At 41.4% G+C, this 16497-nt stretch overlaps 1 protein-coding gene across 2 annotated transcripts in view; it reads right to left on the reverse strand.

Moving 5' to 3' along the window:
* COL6A6 (collagen type VI alpha 6 chain) overlaps window positions 1–16497 on the reverse strand; it is a gene marked incomplete at both ends in the record, with an annotated part of 98840 nt that overhangs the window by 71528 nt on the left and 10815 nt on the right. For both annotated transcript variants that reach the window (XM_080675734.1, XM_080675735.1), the window contains 5 exons: window positions 1287–1441; window positions 3404–3482; window positions 3567–3910; window positions 12015–12584; window positions 14972–15547. In XM_080675734.1, the coding sequence (XP_080531860.1) occupies window positions 1287–1441; window positions 3404–3482; window positions 3567–3910; window positions 12015–12584; window positions 14972–15547 (1724 nt within the window). The remainder of the gene's footprint in view (window positions 1–1286; window positions 1442–3403; window positions 3483–3566; window positions 3911–12014; window positions 12585–14971; window positions 15548–16497) is intronic.

Raw genomic sequence — 16497 nt, forward strand, 5'->3', positions numbered from 1 at the left:
AATTAAGTTTTTCTTGTAATGTGTTGCATTTATGTAATATTTTAAAACTGACAGAATTATTTTGAGGAATAACTTCCTCCCGCTATGAATTACCACTACAGATTTCTAAGAGTAGTAGAGATAAAAAATACATTGTTAAAAATAGATTGTCTTCCCATGTAGAAATTCCAACAAAACTTTCATATTCTTTTTTTAATATATTTTATTATTTTTTACAGGGAGGAAGGGAGAGGGATAGAGAGTTAGAAACATCAATGAGAGAGAAACATCGATCAGCTGCCTCCTGCACACTCCCTACTGGGTATGTGCCCGCAACCAAGGTACATGCCCTTGATCAGAATCGAACCTAGGACCCTTGAGTCCGTAGGCCGATGCACTATCCACTGGGCCAAACCGGTTAGGGAAAAACTTCCATATTCTTTAAGCAATTATTTTTTGCACAATTACTACACTGAACAATTGTGTTTACACATTTATTTATATACCAATTCTGTAGGTGCAAAATAGCAGGACTCTCATTTTATTGAAGAGTGTCCTAATTTGCTGATTACAGGTTTTATAAATTATAAGCAAATTATAAATTATTAGCCATTTATTAAGGTGAAAGCAGTGCCACACAACTTGGTAACACTTAATCACTCTAGTTTGAAATCCTATACGTTTCTGAAAGAAATATGATTGAGATGCATCTCATCTAGACATTAGGTTTTAAAAATAGATCATAAGGCAAAAATCTCGGTCAGTGAAGGCAAATCTTTTCATTGCTCATAAAGTACAACATAGGAGGTTATCCAACTAGTTTTTCCTCAACGCTGGAGCAGATGGCTCTTTCTCCAGTTAAACCCTGAATGTAAGTGGTTCTCACAGGCCATGTTGCAGGGAAAATACACATCTTAGGCACTAGAATCACTCAGTGTGGTGAGCTGTGACACTTAGGACCCACAAGGAATGTGCAAACTGGCTGGCTGAGGGAGCAGCTGATTAACTCTCAGATCTCACACTCTCTTTGGCACTTAAATTCCTGCACTTAATTTGAGCAGGACTATAAATGCTATTTAGTTGCTTCTTTTTTTGGCCAAGCATGTAAATCAAACATGCTTTGACATCTCTCTACTGTATTACTTTCTTTCAAAACATCCTCTTATTTCAACTGTCCACTAATTCAGAAAATTCTTTCTGCACTCCCCAATGAACAAAACTAGTTCAAATTCATAAGCATAAATTTTTAACCTGTATATAAAACAAATAGAAAATTTAAACTCACCTGCCTTTTCTGAATAACTTACCAGCTGCTTTGACAGTTGGCTCCCCAGATCCCTCATTCCAATAGTGAACTGGGTCTTGTACTCAAATCCTTTCCCAAATTCAATGTAGAGAAGATCAGCCAGGTCATTTGAATCGGTGGCTCCAGTCAGAGCAACAGTGATAAGGGCATTCAGGCCTGGCCAACACAAGGTACAGGTCTCCAGGTGAGGGGGTTGGGTTATTTTAATCTTTCTGCACATGTGTGTGTGTCTAAACTGTTATTCTAGGAAAACAGTTGCAAGAGGAACACTCCTTTTATTGTCTGCTTCCCCCAGCAATAAAAGCCTGACAAGTAACAAGACTAATCAGAGAACAAAAGGAATTACATTTTCCAGAACTAATTAAATTGGAGACGGGAAATTATAACAGCGAGATAGTGAGTTTAAAAGGATCCACAGAGCCTGGCCAGTGTGGCTCAGTGGTTGAGCGCCGACCTATGAACCAGAAATCGTCTGTGTTTAAATATGTAAGGTCAATAGATCATAGGTCCTGGCATCACCAGAAATCATGTGTTTAAATATGGGAAGTCAGAGCTAGAGATATCCTTATCCATTTGACACTTTTCAAAGAACATATGGCCATCATCCCTTTGCCTCTTTCCTAAAGATCCTGAATTTCTGAGGATATGAAAAAAAAAAAAAATGTAGCTTCTGAAGTTGAAATCGATTTACTAATTTTTCTTTGGGAGTTGGAAGAATGATGATTGGTCTTAGAAATCTGGGTGTTCCGAGACAAACTTCCTTGGAGAAAACTTTGATGTTGTCTGTAAGAGAGACATCTTTCCTCACAAAAGAAAAGCTGAAATAAAACAAACAAACAAAACACCTACCCACTAAGAACTCTAGGGTCCCGTTCATTAAAATTTCCACTACAACTCAGGAAAGAAATGCCAAGACTTGATAGAATATAGAGGAAGTAGCTTTAGAAAATAAAGGGCAAAATAAAAGTCCTTATCCTCCAGCTGCAAATTCAGTGAACTTTGCAGTTTGTTTAAGATTGAAGAGAGAGAACCAAAATAGTAAAGACAAATCTCTAATAACTAAGTTTAGAAGCAGATGTCTTAGGTCAGAGAATCTGGAAACAGAGCCTGAGACAGCGCTTTGGCTGCACACAATTTACGGAGGAAGAACTCTCAGAAGAAAGGGGCGAGGGAAGCAGGGCAGGGCAGAGAAAGGAGCTGAGCAAGACAGTGTCTCAGCTGGAGTCTAGTGTCAGCCTGGTCCCCTGAGGAACTTAGAATATAAATCACACCACATGGTGCTATTTTGAGGCAAAGATCCAACTCTATGTACTCAACCTGCTGCCCAGGGATGGGGTAGGAAGTAACCTTCCAAGTGAGGTGGCGCCCATTGACCAAGGGCAATTCCTTAGAGAAAGGGGACCTGTGAGTTGTTAGCAGCCAACACTCACAGCTGGAAGAGGGAATCTGGGTGGGACACCAGCAGTATCCACTTACAGGAAGGTTTTCCCATTCTTAGTCAAACCAGAACATTTGGACGCATTCCACTGATCCATATTTCGGGTAAGAACTGACAAGAAGCCAGATTGGGCACTAGTTCTTGAAGCCAAAAGCTGGTACCAGAGCTTTAAACACTCACAGACACCATGGTTGGTCTATCTCTGGTCTGAAGAAAGGAACTGATTAGAGAGCCCCAAAACATGAGTAAACTTGTCCAATAATGCTTGCAACTCTGAAAACGTTAAGAGTGTTGAAGAACATAAATGCACTCTCCCATTCCTTGGTCTAAAAGAAATACATGGTTCACTTCTGCTGATACTAAAGAAGTAGCAATATTATATAATGTGAGGCAAAGTTAGACAGGAATACTTTCCTGAAAAGTTTGAGAGGAAGAAACAGAGTAATATGAGAGAAAAAATAGGACTTTGTATTCAGTGTTTTTTCATATACATAGGGCATGAGTTAAAAAAAGTCAATGCCAGAATGTTCTGAGAACTCATGTGCTCTGCCAAGTGCATACAGAGTAGAAAGATTGTCAAATTCAGGGCTGTGTGCCTGGAAACTTAAGAGCCAGAATTGAGTTCTGAGAGTATAAAACCAATAATCTTCCCTCCCCAAGTCCTCCCCCATGTTCAATACCTTCTTTTCTAAGCTCATCAGATTTTTGTTCAAGTTTTTCAATGTCATCATCCAATCCATCTGAAAATAAGAGAACCACCTAGGAAAGTATTCAAGAAAGAAACACGAGTAAAAGGGAGGTCATTGGAACCACAGACCAACAAATAAAATAAAACCAAGTTACCTTGCCTCGAGCAGCAGATTTATTCTGAAAGGCATCCCACAGGGAACTCAGGAAGTAAGTGTTGAGAAAGGATGGTCCTTTAACTGTTACATCCTTCAAGCTATTCAGTATGTTTTCACTATAGATCTCAAACTTGGGAGAGTACTTTTCCGTGGCATTGGTTACTTGAAAAGCCACACTAACCTGAGTCTCTGTGCCCACCTCACAGCTAACCCCATTAAGGGAGCTGATGGCACGTAGGATGTCTGGAAGGTAGGTTTCCATCCAAGATTGGCCATCGAGCAAAGTCTGCCCCTTCTGCTGAGTGGAGATGTCAAATCCAACCACAACATCCACAAAACAGTCTAGGATTTAAGGAAAAAAAATACCTTATTAGATCAAATAATCCCCTTATTTGACTTGGATGCTATGTCTGAACCAAGGGACTTGGAATTTTTATTTCTATTCCAGTCACAAAGTTGGAAAATGAGAAAGAACAGGAGGGAATAATGGAAGAGGCCCAGGATCACTCTTTCATAACCTGCAAAAGTATATAGTATTATTATTTTTAGCTGGTATAAAATCTAGATGATTCTATAACAAAGTTCTGAAAGATTTTATCATGGCTATTGAAAAAGTTATGCAGAGTCATTTAAATATCTAAAGCATATTGTGGAAATTTGTTAAGAGTCTAAAATCACAAATTCACATCACACTACTTATCAACATTCAACTAATACTAAATTATAAGGGAAATATAAAAACATTTGCATAGAGCAGTAATTTAGAAAAAGAAATCACAAAGAACTTGTCTAAAGGAATGATTTTGATTATTTAACATCACAAAAAGAATGTTTCCTCTTTCTGTCTTCTAACATCCATTCAGAAAAGAAAAAGTAAAATGGCAAACAAATGCTCCAAGAGATCCTTTGAAATCTTGCTTGATTTAGGTCCTACAAGTGAAAAACTGGGCACCAAATTCCCCACATTTAACCATGTCAAAGATGGTGCTGCCTGCAGAGCTCAGCCATGCAGGAAGGCAAAGCCAATGCCATATTGGGGTTCAAGAAATATTTAGAGAGGTATTGCACTAACGAGTGTTATCCCGTGCATCAGGTCGCAGGTTCAATTCCCAGGGCACATGCCCAGGTTGCCTCTCAATCCCCAGTGTGCGGGGTGGAGGGTAAGGAGACAGCCAAGCGATGATTCTCTCTCATCATTGAAGTTTCTTTCTCTCTCTCCCTCTCCCTTCCTCTCTCTAAAATCAATAAAAACATATTTTAAAAAATGCTTTGCTCTTATTCTTATCAACTCCAGGGGTATTTAAGCACTGGAGAAACTAGAAAAGGCATGTTATTTTCAGCTGAGCCTCATAAAGGGAAGATAACTAGAGAAGAATAAAGTCATGTAACATACACTCTTCTTTCAAGAACTTTAGCTTGGCTAAAAAACTTCAACCTTTTTAAATAAATTCAACCTACACAGCTTGCTTGGTAAGTTAAACGGGAGGACTGTATATTCTCCATTTGCTTTGTTTGGATAAGCAGTTTTTCAGGTATTTGTTGTGTGAACAAATGTCTGCCTTCACCACCTCCAGACACACTGGTCAGTTAAACATTTGCATATCTTTCTAACTAAAATGTCAGTTTCAATTCTTAAAACAAGAGCCAGTAACTTGATTCATTTTTAATGAGAAGAGTCAGATGAGGGAAAATTCAAAAGCCTTACTTGATAATCAATTTTAAATCACTATGACATTTGAAGTGAATCAATATGTTATTAAGAAAACCTGAAAGGCGGGTTTTCTAATTTTACCGCACTTACTTTATTGGAAAAATCTCTTCCCCAATAGTCAGAAAGTGAAATGAAAAGAAAGAAACTAGTCAGAAGGAAGCATAAGAATTTGTCCTTTCCCAAATTCCTCTTGAATCTATATCCTTTCATTTCTATCTTGAGATTGAAAATTTCCCTCTTGGATGAACATTGTTAGAAAACCATTCGGTAACCAAAATATGTTACTGCCTTCAAGGAAACCAGTCTCTTGTGAGAGAAAAAAACACCACATAAAAAACATAGAAATGCCAAAATGTCATTGAGGAATCTTGTGAACTATCCCCTATAAAATCTGAGTATTTTATTTTTTTGGTCTAGATTACTGAAAGTACAAAGTCTAGTAAATAAGTTCCTTGTGTTTCTTTAATTCAAATTGGCAAATAATTCCATGATGATATGATCCAAGGAATAGAATTTGGGAAGCAAGTACAGAGCTAGCAGCTATGAGTTTAAATACAATTAAAGGAATTAGGCCATACTAAACGAGTGGACTCTCACGTAATGGCCTTAAAAACTCTACAGAGACATCTGCTCTCAAATTGGGAGCCTTCAAAGTTAATAAGAGGTAGGGATGGTTGGGGAATTGAGCTAGGGAGAAGGTTAAAATTGGATTTCCAAAGAGAAAGGTAGGGTTAAATTAGGATAGCAAGAGTGAAGAGAATAGAAGAGGGGCAATAAGTGCAGGGAATTAAGAAGGTAATTCACAGGACTGGCTACAGAGGGTGATAAGATGGAGAAGTAAACTAATGTCCTAAGCATTTGATTAGTCCTTACAAACAGCATGTGGAGGCGTGGAAGCGGGAGGTCTTTGAGTGGGAAAGCACAAAGTTTAGTGTTAGTCATGTACCAGTCACGACTCTGTTACTGCTAAATAACTTGGCAAATCTCTTAATCCCTCTGGGCATTCATTTTCTTGCCCACAAAAATAAGATTATGTATTTCAAAATAAAAATACAAAAGAACAGAAAAGAATGGATTGGAGTGACAGTTATAGTCTTATGGTTCCCTGCCAGACCCAAAAGCTGATTTTAATTATCTGACTTATAAAGAAAGTCCTTAATCGGAGTTGATGATGGCAGATTCTTATTAAGAATTAGAAGAATCTGCCACCAGCATGAGATATGATATATTAATAAGATTAGAAGACAGATTCTTGAGAAAATAAAGGGGAAAGTCAGACTGTTGGCAGTTATTAGCAAGTATAAATTTGTGTGGAGCCTTTGAAAGAAGGGGTATCTGAGATTTCAAAAAAAAGAATGATCAAGAAAACAGTTACTGTAAAAGACTTAGTTTATATACCTTCCAGATTTGCTTGGACCTCCTGCCCCCTTACCCCACCACCCCCCTCCACACACACACCCAAGTACTTGGACATTTATCCAATGGAGAGCCTGGGCTGCCACCATTGTCCGGTTTCCCAATGTTGTGGGGGTGGGGAGGACTTTGACATGGCCTCCATGATGCTCATTATAGTAGAGCCACAGTAATTCTGATGCCCATGTCCAACCCAATTGTACTCATGGGAGTTCTGGCTCCTACCACCATGCTTAGCCATAGATATAAAGCACTGTGGGTTCTGTATCTGGTTTCCCCAAAGGGCTGGATAACACAACACATAGGATGGGAGAATTGACTCTCCGTGGGGTAACCTCTGACCAATAAGAGGTCATAGATGGGAAGGAACTGGCAGATTAATCCCCTCCTTTATTCCCAGGAGGTCTATATGGTGGCTCTGTATGGTTTCCTCAGTGTTCTGAATGACCAACATGCTGGTGATGCTTCCTCAAGAAGCTGTAGCTAGCTTGGTAACATACATCTTGTATTACTTTCCCTCCTTTCCTGTATGACTTCCCTTCCACTCACTCTTGCTTCCCTGAAATATTAGCACATAAAATATTAGCACAAACTTTGCTTTGAGCTCCATTTTCTAGAGAGCCCAGTAAAGACAGGGACATACAGAGATCCTTGTTAAGTTGGAAATGACCATTTAATTTTCCTTATAGTTCCCACATTCCTTGAATCAAATCTTGAGGGTGTCTCTTACCTCATATTAATCAGACTGGCCTTTTGCTTAATCTCCTTTTTGATTCATCTCTCTATGATGATACATAGATAAGAGGTACACTTGATAGCTTTGGCTACCTAATAATTATGGCTCCATGCCAAAGAAAAAGGCAGGACTTCCCTATCCTGAGAACTGCCTGGTCTTCTCTAAGTAGTCAGAATAGCCAGGCTCAAAGAAAAATCAGGAAAATAAACACAAATTAAGGTTAAAAAACAACAAAAAACAGACTTTGGAATTTAGTTGCTTAGAGGAATCTGGTATATGTTGAGATATTAAATTTGAACATGGCTCTAAAATATTGCTAAAATATTAAAGTTCCTAAACCAAGGATCTCTTGGTAAATTGTCCTTCTGGGAACCAACTCATCACTCCATGTATTTTGCATTTATAGGATCACTTCCTATAAATATACCCTCTGCAACACTCTGTGATAGTTATTAATACTCACTGAACATTTACCACCTACTTCCCATTCAGGATCTCACTTATCCTTATGAAACAGACTAAGCAGGAACTCTTCTGATATTCATTCTGCTGAAGAGGAAGCTGTGACAGAGCAGCTTACCCACGATCTCACAGTTACTACAGTGGATCTCACACTCGGAATTCAGATCTAGGCTTGTTTGGAGTCTGTATACCAAACTACCTTATTTTACTACTTCCTGGGTAGTGATGATAGGTCAGGTAGGTTACTAGTTCTGCTACTAGATTGTGATGTTGAAAGTGACAGCTTAACAGTAAGTGGTTTCACTAGGGAGCAGCAGCTTATGGAAACAATTTCAAGGTACAAACCCATGATGGCTTCAGTTCCAGATATAAATTGGTGAGGCAGAACGCTTAGACACTATTTCTTTATAACATCAGCATCAGATACTCTAGACAACAACTAGGTCAAGAAAACAGGCAGCTTAATTTAACAACAACAAAAAAACTGGGTTGGCCCTGGTTGGTTTGGCTCAGTGGATAGAGTGTTGGACTGCGGACTGAAGGGTCCCAGGTTTGATTCCGGTCAAGGGCACATGCCTGGGTTGTGGGCTCGATCCCCAGTAGGGGGCGTGCAGAAGGCAGCCAATCAATGATTCTCTCTCATTGATGTTTCTATCTCTCTTTCCCTCTCCCTTTCTCTCTGAAATCAATAAAAAAAAAAAAACAAAAAAAAAAACAAAAAACTGGGTTGGAGTCAGACCTAGGTTTCAAAATTTGCTTAGTCCGTTATGTCCTGTATGTTCTGGGTCAAGTTAGCAATACTCCTTTGAGTCCCATTTTCCTCATTTATAATTGGAAACCCTAAGTAATAAAAGCATAGTATGCAAACCGTCCCCTCGACCAGGAGTTGTCGGGGAGTTCGACCAGGGATTGGAACTGGCTGGGGAAAGGGAGGGAGGCCCCGGCCCGCAGCTGGCAGCCACTAGGGACCCTACCAGTGCATGAATTTCACGCACTGGGCCCCTAGTAAAAATATAAACCATATAGGTTTTGGGGAGCATTTTATTGAGCTAATGCATTCAAAATGCTTAGAGCACCACACTTGACCCTTGATAGATGCTCCAGAAATATTGATCCTTAGTCACTTCTCTCATATCTCCATGCAGCTGCCCTTCCTTTCACACATATGAAATCATAGTGTACAATTAGAGAAATGGAGATGATGTAATTTCACAGATGAGAAAACTAAGAAGAGATACTGATGTCTCCAAAGTTATGCATATTTTAATAAGAAGCATAGCTAGATATTCATATTGTAAGTGTAACTCGCTTTGAGCCACACCAAGCTACTGTCTGATTTCCTTGAGTTGAGAGTTTATAGTTTAAGAAGAATAGGCATGCCCTGACCGGTTTGGCTCAGTGGATAGAGCGTCGGCCTGCGGACTGAAGGGTCCTGGGTTCGATTCCGGTCAAGGGCATGTACCTTGGTTGCAGGCACATCTCCAGTGGGGAGTGTGCAGGAGACAGCTGGTCGATGTTTCTCTCTCATCGATGTTTCTAACTCTCTATCCCTCTCCCTTCCTCTCTGTAAAAAATCAATAAAATATATTAAAAAAAAAGAAGAACAGGCATCCTCTGATATATTTGCACATGCCTTTGAAGCTTTATCAGTGTTCATTCCAGCCTCCTCAGTCCTCAGCCCACAGCTTGGCTATAAAGGCCTCACATTCTTGCTTGCTGCCATAATGACTTCAAGTTTATCTTAGAGTACTTTCCTTCCTTATTTATTTGTCTTCACACTCAGGATTGTTTCCTTTAAAGAGAACTCGCTCACTACTTGGTGCATATACTCCTGGCTTTGATTTTCCACATGGTTTTCTTTTACTCTCTCAAGTAGAGAATAGATAGTTCCAAGAAAAACTTCTGCCTAATAACTGGAAATGGGTATTTCATGTGAAACACTAAGTTATGTAGAAGGTTTGGCTGAAGTCACCAGACACATGCCAAAGTATGGGGAGATCATGAAGCAGGATTTACAAAGACAATAGTCCCTGATCAATTCTCGGACTCTTAAGCTTTAGCCTACACATTGGGTCTTATAAAAGGTTTGAACTTGGGAGTCCAGAAGAGCATTTTTGGAGAGAGCTGTTGATGTGTGGTGAGCTCTCCCACCACATAGATACATACACACATGTATAAGGAAAGGAGGTAATTTCTTCTTGAAGTCAGGAGAGAGGAGCTTTAAGAGATAAGTTGGAGATTACCAAAGCCTAGAAATTCTAAAGAATGAGATGCAGGTTGGCATGCTGCTCTCTCTGCAAAGGAGAGGTGGCCACACTGGGGGCAGGGGCGCATAACTTTCAGTGTTTATCAGGGAAACTGACATGTTACTGTTTCCCATGGAGTTGCTATGGTTGCCTATAAGAAAGGCCTGTTGTGTGCTCCTCTGATCTCCTGTCCAACAAGGCTACTGGAAGGGCAAAGACATGGCAGCAGAATAAAGCTGGAGGCATCACCAGATGCTCAGAAGGGGAGGAAGGCATGGGAACATCTGGAATTGAGACATGCATATCTTCCTCAAGGGAACGATGGTGGAAAGATCCACTCACGCCCTAACCAGTTTGGCTCAGTGGATTGAGCATTGGCCTGTTGGCTCAAGGGTCCCAGGTTCGATTCTGGTCCAGGGCATGTACCTTGGTTGCGGGCACATACCCAGTAGGGAGGGTGCAGGAGGCAGCTGATCGATGTTTCTCTCATTGATATTTCTAACTCTCTATCCTTCTCCCTTTCGCTCTGTAAAAAATTAATAAAATATATTTTTAAAAAAAGATCCACTGACAAATGTGCCGTGGTGGGGGCGGGTAATGATCGGGGCAGGTGGGAAAATCTTTGAAGGACCTAGGGATGGACCCCACTTCAGACACGGGCTATCGTCATAGAAAACCAATTGCTGACATGTGCCGTCAGGTGCCAACTTCCCTGTACCTCTTTAGCTCTTCTCCTTTCCCCAGCCCATTCCGGGAAGGCCAGAAAGCATGGTTAGCAAGAAGAGGGCAGGGCCTGGGAGAAGGGGGGTAGAAGTGAGAGGTGAGAACAATGGATAAAACGCCAACCACATGTGGCCTCTTCTCTGTGGCAGGGGAGCAGCCTGTGGCTGGCTACGAAAGCAGAGTGCCCTTGAATGAAGTTTGAAGTTTTAATCGTTACACTGGGATGGACATTGAATCACCAAGAAGAGGTTCACTTATCTCCTGAACGTGAGGAGCTGGCCCTCGTGAATCAATTTCATGGGTCGGTGGTAGACAAAAATAGAGCACTTTATAATTACATCCTTGGTGTCATGCTTAATCAAAGTAAAGCTTAAATATGCATTTTTCTCATTTAAGTTTCACAATGATCTTTTGAACTAGGGGCTGCTATTGTTCGCATTCTACAGATGAGAAAATCAACTTACAGAAGGAACTGTCCAAGAAAAAACGGCCATGGAGCAGCCAGGTTGCCTGTCTTCAGAGCTGCTCTTAGCAACTGTGTAGGCTTTTCTCTCCCTGGTGAAAATCCAGGGTTAATGTTTACCATTATACAGAATCACAGCCAACCTACTAGGCACTTTTTATACAAAAAATAGAAAAAGCTACCTTTCCTTCCATCTGTTGGGCAGGGGTGAGGGGTAGGGTGGAATGTCAAAATGTGCTGAGTTTTAAGAAGTAATTTACTAACGTCCAGAAGTTTCATGATAAAGACATAACCCTCTAAAGACATTCCCTGCATTCTTGTACCGGAGCACTTGGCAGCTCCGCAGGCCCTATTGCCAGGCAACCCAAATCTGTCAAATGGTTTGTTTCTTTGATACCCGTTCTCCAGCCTCTGAAACCAACCAGATTATAAACAACGGCTTTTTCCTCACAGCGTCTGAAATCGAAGGATTCACATTTACAAAGAGGGCATGCTCTCCCAGGAGGCAAGGGGGAGAAAAGACAACTCTCTCGGATGCCCTGTTTCTCAATCCACAAGTCACAAGAAAATACTTGGTAACTGGGAAACGTTCAATTTGAAACCCAGAGGCAGGAATCTAAATCCTCCCACCAGCCATAAACAGAGCTTGAGAAAAATGTCAGTGAACACGAGGGACACATTTGAATACTTACTGCTGTCACCCCCTGAGGTGCAGATGTCGCGACTTATCCTTTTCTTGACCTTCTGCAGTTCATCGAAGTTATGGACCGTCAGTTTCTTACTTGCAGTCCCGGTGATCTGAATGAGCTGCTGGTCATCCACATCCCCGATGCCCACGCTGTAGATGTCGATACCTTTGTGTCTCAGGTCTTCAGCAGCCTGAGCCACCTCATCTTGGGACTGGCCATCTGTGAGGACCAGCAACACCTGTGGGGTACCGGCATTTATCCGGCTGCCCATGTCTGGCTGGAAGAAATGCCCCACCATCCGGAGTGCAGCGCCGATGTGTGTGTTTCCCAACATCTGCTGGATGTTTTCAATCTGAAATGCTATCTCCTTTTTCCCTATGTACATTCCCAGTGGAAACTCTGACCGATAGTGATGGCTAAACTGGGCTGCTCCTATACGCACTCTGTTGGCACTGACATCAAACTCTTGAACAATCGATGCCAAGAAGGCCTTCATCTTCTTGAAGTCATCTGGATAAATGCTAGTGGAACCATCCATGAGGAAAACAAGATCTACTTTTTCAATTTCACAATCTACAAAGCAGAGGAAAAGGAACAAAACAATTAGATGGCTCTTTGTTCTTTCACCCAGCCTGATTCAGCTAAATGTTTGCAGCTATATAGAAATGGTATTTCCTGAAAGTGGTTTCTTATCGTAGGCCACTCTGTGGTCACATTGATTGGAGAAGAAATAAAGCCCACCAGTTCCAAAGGTGGCACTAGGGGTGAACAACTCACATTTTTTTATACTTCTCTTTGCTTTTCCATTTGGCCTTACACCATTTTCTTTTCCAAGATGCTGGGGGAGGAGGGTTGCTACAGAGAACTTGCTCCTACCTGTGATCTAGCCCTAACCCTTCTGGAAAACCCGGGGACAGTAGCACATCAAGAAAAACAAAAATCACACATCCATTCAGAGCTTCACCCAAAGAGACAGATGGTTTGTAGTACTGACTCAGCCTCCCTGGCCAGTTGAACCAATGAGTACTTTCCTGGTTTATTAAGACAAATTGAAGTTTTAAAATCATGCCTTCTGATCTATATCTCAGAAGTTTTCCTCTTTATCAGCCCCTTTCTGATGCATATAGGCAAAAATATCTACTTGAGAATACTATTTTTGAGCAAACAATTCAGTATAGTATAGTATGCTTCCTTGGTATTAACACAGAAAATACAAAACAAAAAGAATATGAAAGATGATTGCCAGTGAATGAGTTATGCTTGGCACATGCTCATGTGTATCCCTTAGCCTTCTGGTAAGCATTAACATTTCCCTGAATTCCCCAGAGATCTCACCATGGACCTAACTCACTTAGCTTTGTGAAAAACAAAAGGTGTCTGAGAATCCCACAGTTGAGATATGCAAAAAGAGATAAAAAGAAATATGATAAATAGATCCTTCAGGAATTGGTTAACTTACTAAATTTCTTTGTTTTATATTCAATAAAGGAAACAAAGTACTTTTTCCTGCCCAAGGAAGAACTTTCTGTTTAAAAATGCAATTTCAGGCCGACCGGTGTTGCTCAGTGGTTGAGCATCGACCTATGAACCAGGAGCTCACAGTTCGATTCCCAGTCAGGGCACATGCCTGGGTTGCGGGGCTTGATCCCCAGCGTGGGGCATGCAGGAGGCAGCCAATCAATGATTCTCTCATCATTGATGTTTCTATCTCTCTCTCTGTCTCCCTTCCTCTCTAAAATCAATACAAATATATTTTAAAAATAAAAATAAAAAAGCAATGTCACTCTGGCTGGTGTGGGTCAGTGGTCAGAGCATTGGCCTATGCACCAAAGGGTCATGGGTTTGATTCCTGGGCAAGGGCACATGCCTGGGTTGTGGGTTCGCTTCCTGGCCCCAGTGGGGAAGCAGTGCGTTTCTCTCACATCTCTCTCCCCCTCCCTCCCACTCTCTCTAAAAACCAATGGAAAAAATATCCTTGGGTGAGGATTAACAAAACGTATTAAAAAAAAATGCAATGTCAACTTCTTCAGTGAACTTAAAAAGGACAGATTGAATCTTAGGCAATGGCCACCAGAAGATAAGAGATTTGTCCTAGTTTTCAGTAAGACCCAGAAAGAGTTTGTTAGTTTTGTGAAAGAAAAAGACAGTAGTTGCATGCTTAGGAGGCAATATCTATGAAAACCAGAAAAGTTAATTTTTAAAAAGAACTGTACCAAGATGTTGGAATCCTAGATTAATAGCAATTTATCTAATAAAAAGTAGTATTTTTAGTACAATACTCTTAATAAAGACAAGGAATTTAAATAGACCATGATCTCTCTTTGAAAAAGTGTACAAGGACAGCTGAATGAATGAATGAATGAATTACATACAGACATACAGACAGACAGACACACAGACACATAGACATAAAGGTGGCAATGCAATCTCCAGATGCCAGAATAGAAACAGCAGCCAGGGCAAAGGAAGTCCTACTGTACTCTGCTCTGGCAACATCTGAGGCTGGAATAGAATGCTCATTATTGGGCTCCATGTCTTAAACAAGCTTGTGTCATAACAGAAACAGGTGAGGGAACAAGAAACCAGGGACTTCCAGCCTGCAGGAGAGAAAAGACACTTTAGGCAATGATCGCTAGTTGTTAGGAAGGTATGGAATTTGATTTCTTGTGTAAAAAGCAGGAAGAACTAATGGATGGAAATGACATGGAGACTAATTTGTGCCCCAATCAATAAAGCTTACTCAAAAAATGGTGAATTCCCCATCATGAGAAGAGTTTAGACAGAAAGGAGCAGTACTGTTGTAGAATGTATTCCTCTTTAGGGAGGGGGCCAAATGAGATGTCCTATAAAGCGATGAGTGCTCCTCTCCTGTTTGGAGAACGTACTCTTGAGGGATATTGCTTTCTCCCTCATTTGGACCTCTGCTGGTAATGAAGAAAAACTTAATTGGCAAACCTTACCTACTTGTGAGGTGTTACACACACTGGCTGACACATTTGAAAATATCCCCTTCAAGCCTCCAAAAGTCTCCACGAAGAAGTACTTGTCCCTTGATCCTGCCATGGCGAGCAGCTCCACAGGGTTAGCACCCGCGATCCCCACAGCCAGGACAAGAATGCCTTTGTCCCGCAAGGCCTTGGCTGTGGCATTGAGCTTTTCTGTATCATGGGACTCCCCATCGGTGATTATGATGAGGACTTGGGGGACCCCTCGGTGCAGGCGGCTGCCACGGGCTTCGGTGAACATGTGGTCTGAGAAGCCTAGTGCCTCAGCGGTGTACGTGTTGCCGCCCATGGGCTGGTCATTCTGGAGTGCTGAAATCACCTCCAATTTTGTGCCAAGGTCATCCAGATAAAACAGCACTTCTGGGTCATCAGCATACTTCATAGCCCCAAAACGAACCTGATTCTTGCCAACATCAGCTTTTTTCACCAAGTTTATCATGAAATCCTTCATGATATTATATTCATCATTGTCAATGCTGCCAGAGCTGTCAATTACAAACACAACATCTAAAACTTCAATTCGCTTGCATTCTAAGAGGAGGAGAAAGGAAAACCATGAGGTTAGCTTTGGATATCATGGGAGACTCGCCGCCCCTCACCTGCTTTTTAATTGCCAGTGTCTCCTCTCAATTGGATCAAGCAGTATATTAGAATGTCCATTCCTTAGATAATATACACAATCCTATATAATAAAAGGCTAATATGCAAATCGACCGAACGGTGGAACGACCAGTCACTATGACGCGCACTGACCACCAGGGGGGCAGACGCTCAATGCAGGAACTGCCCCCTGGTGGTCAGTGCGCTCCCATAGAGGGAGTGCCACTCAGCCAGAAGCCCTGAGCTGGGCTCATGGCTGGCGAGCACAGTGGCAGTGGCGGGAGCCGCCCACCTCCCACCTCCACAGCTGAGCTAAGGATGTCTGACTGGGAGAGGGCCTAAGCCATCAGTCAGACATCCCCCAGGGCTCCCAGGCTGCGAGAGGGTGCAGGCCGGGCTGAGGGACCCCTCCACCCCCCGAGGTCCTCTAGTACATATATATTCGTGTTGGCAGTACATAATAAATTCAACTAGGGGAGTTTTTAGGACAAAGCTAATGTAAAGTAAAATCTTCTGTAAGAGTTGAGAGGGGGTCATGCTTTTGGACTAGAAAAAAATTTACAATTCTGTGGAAATTTTCCTGTATAAATGGTTCTTTCAACATGTGCTTTCATTTATACGAATTTGTCTGTTTAAGCCATAGGGTTTATGAAATTTTATTCTCAAGATAAGCCTTGGGGAAATGGCCAAAGAAAAAAATTAACTTGGCAACACTGTATAGTTTTTCATGGTTATATGACAGCTGACTTTTCAGGGTTACGTTTTCTCCCTTTTGGACATTCTGGAAACACTATCTATTTTCATTATTGGGCCTCATCATAGAAATAAGCCCATGTAACACTTGGCCCAACTACGGTGATGCTCCCGTTAATTTTTTATTA

The sequence above is a fragment of the Plecotus auritus genome (genome assembly GCF_963455305.1).
Source record: "Plecotus auritus genome assembly, chromosome: 6".
Lineage (NCBI taxonomy): Eukaryota > Metazoa > Chordata > Mammalia > Chiroptera > Vespertilionidae > Plecotus > Plecotus auritus.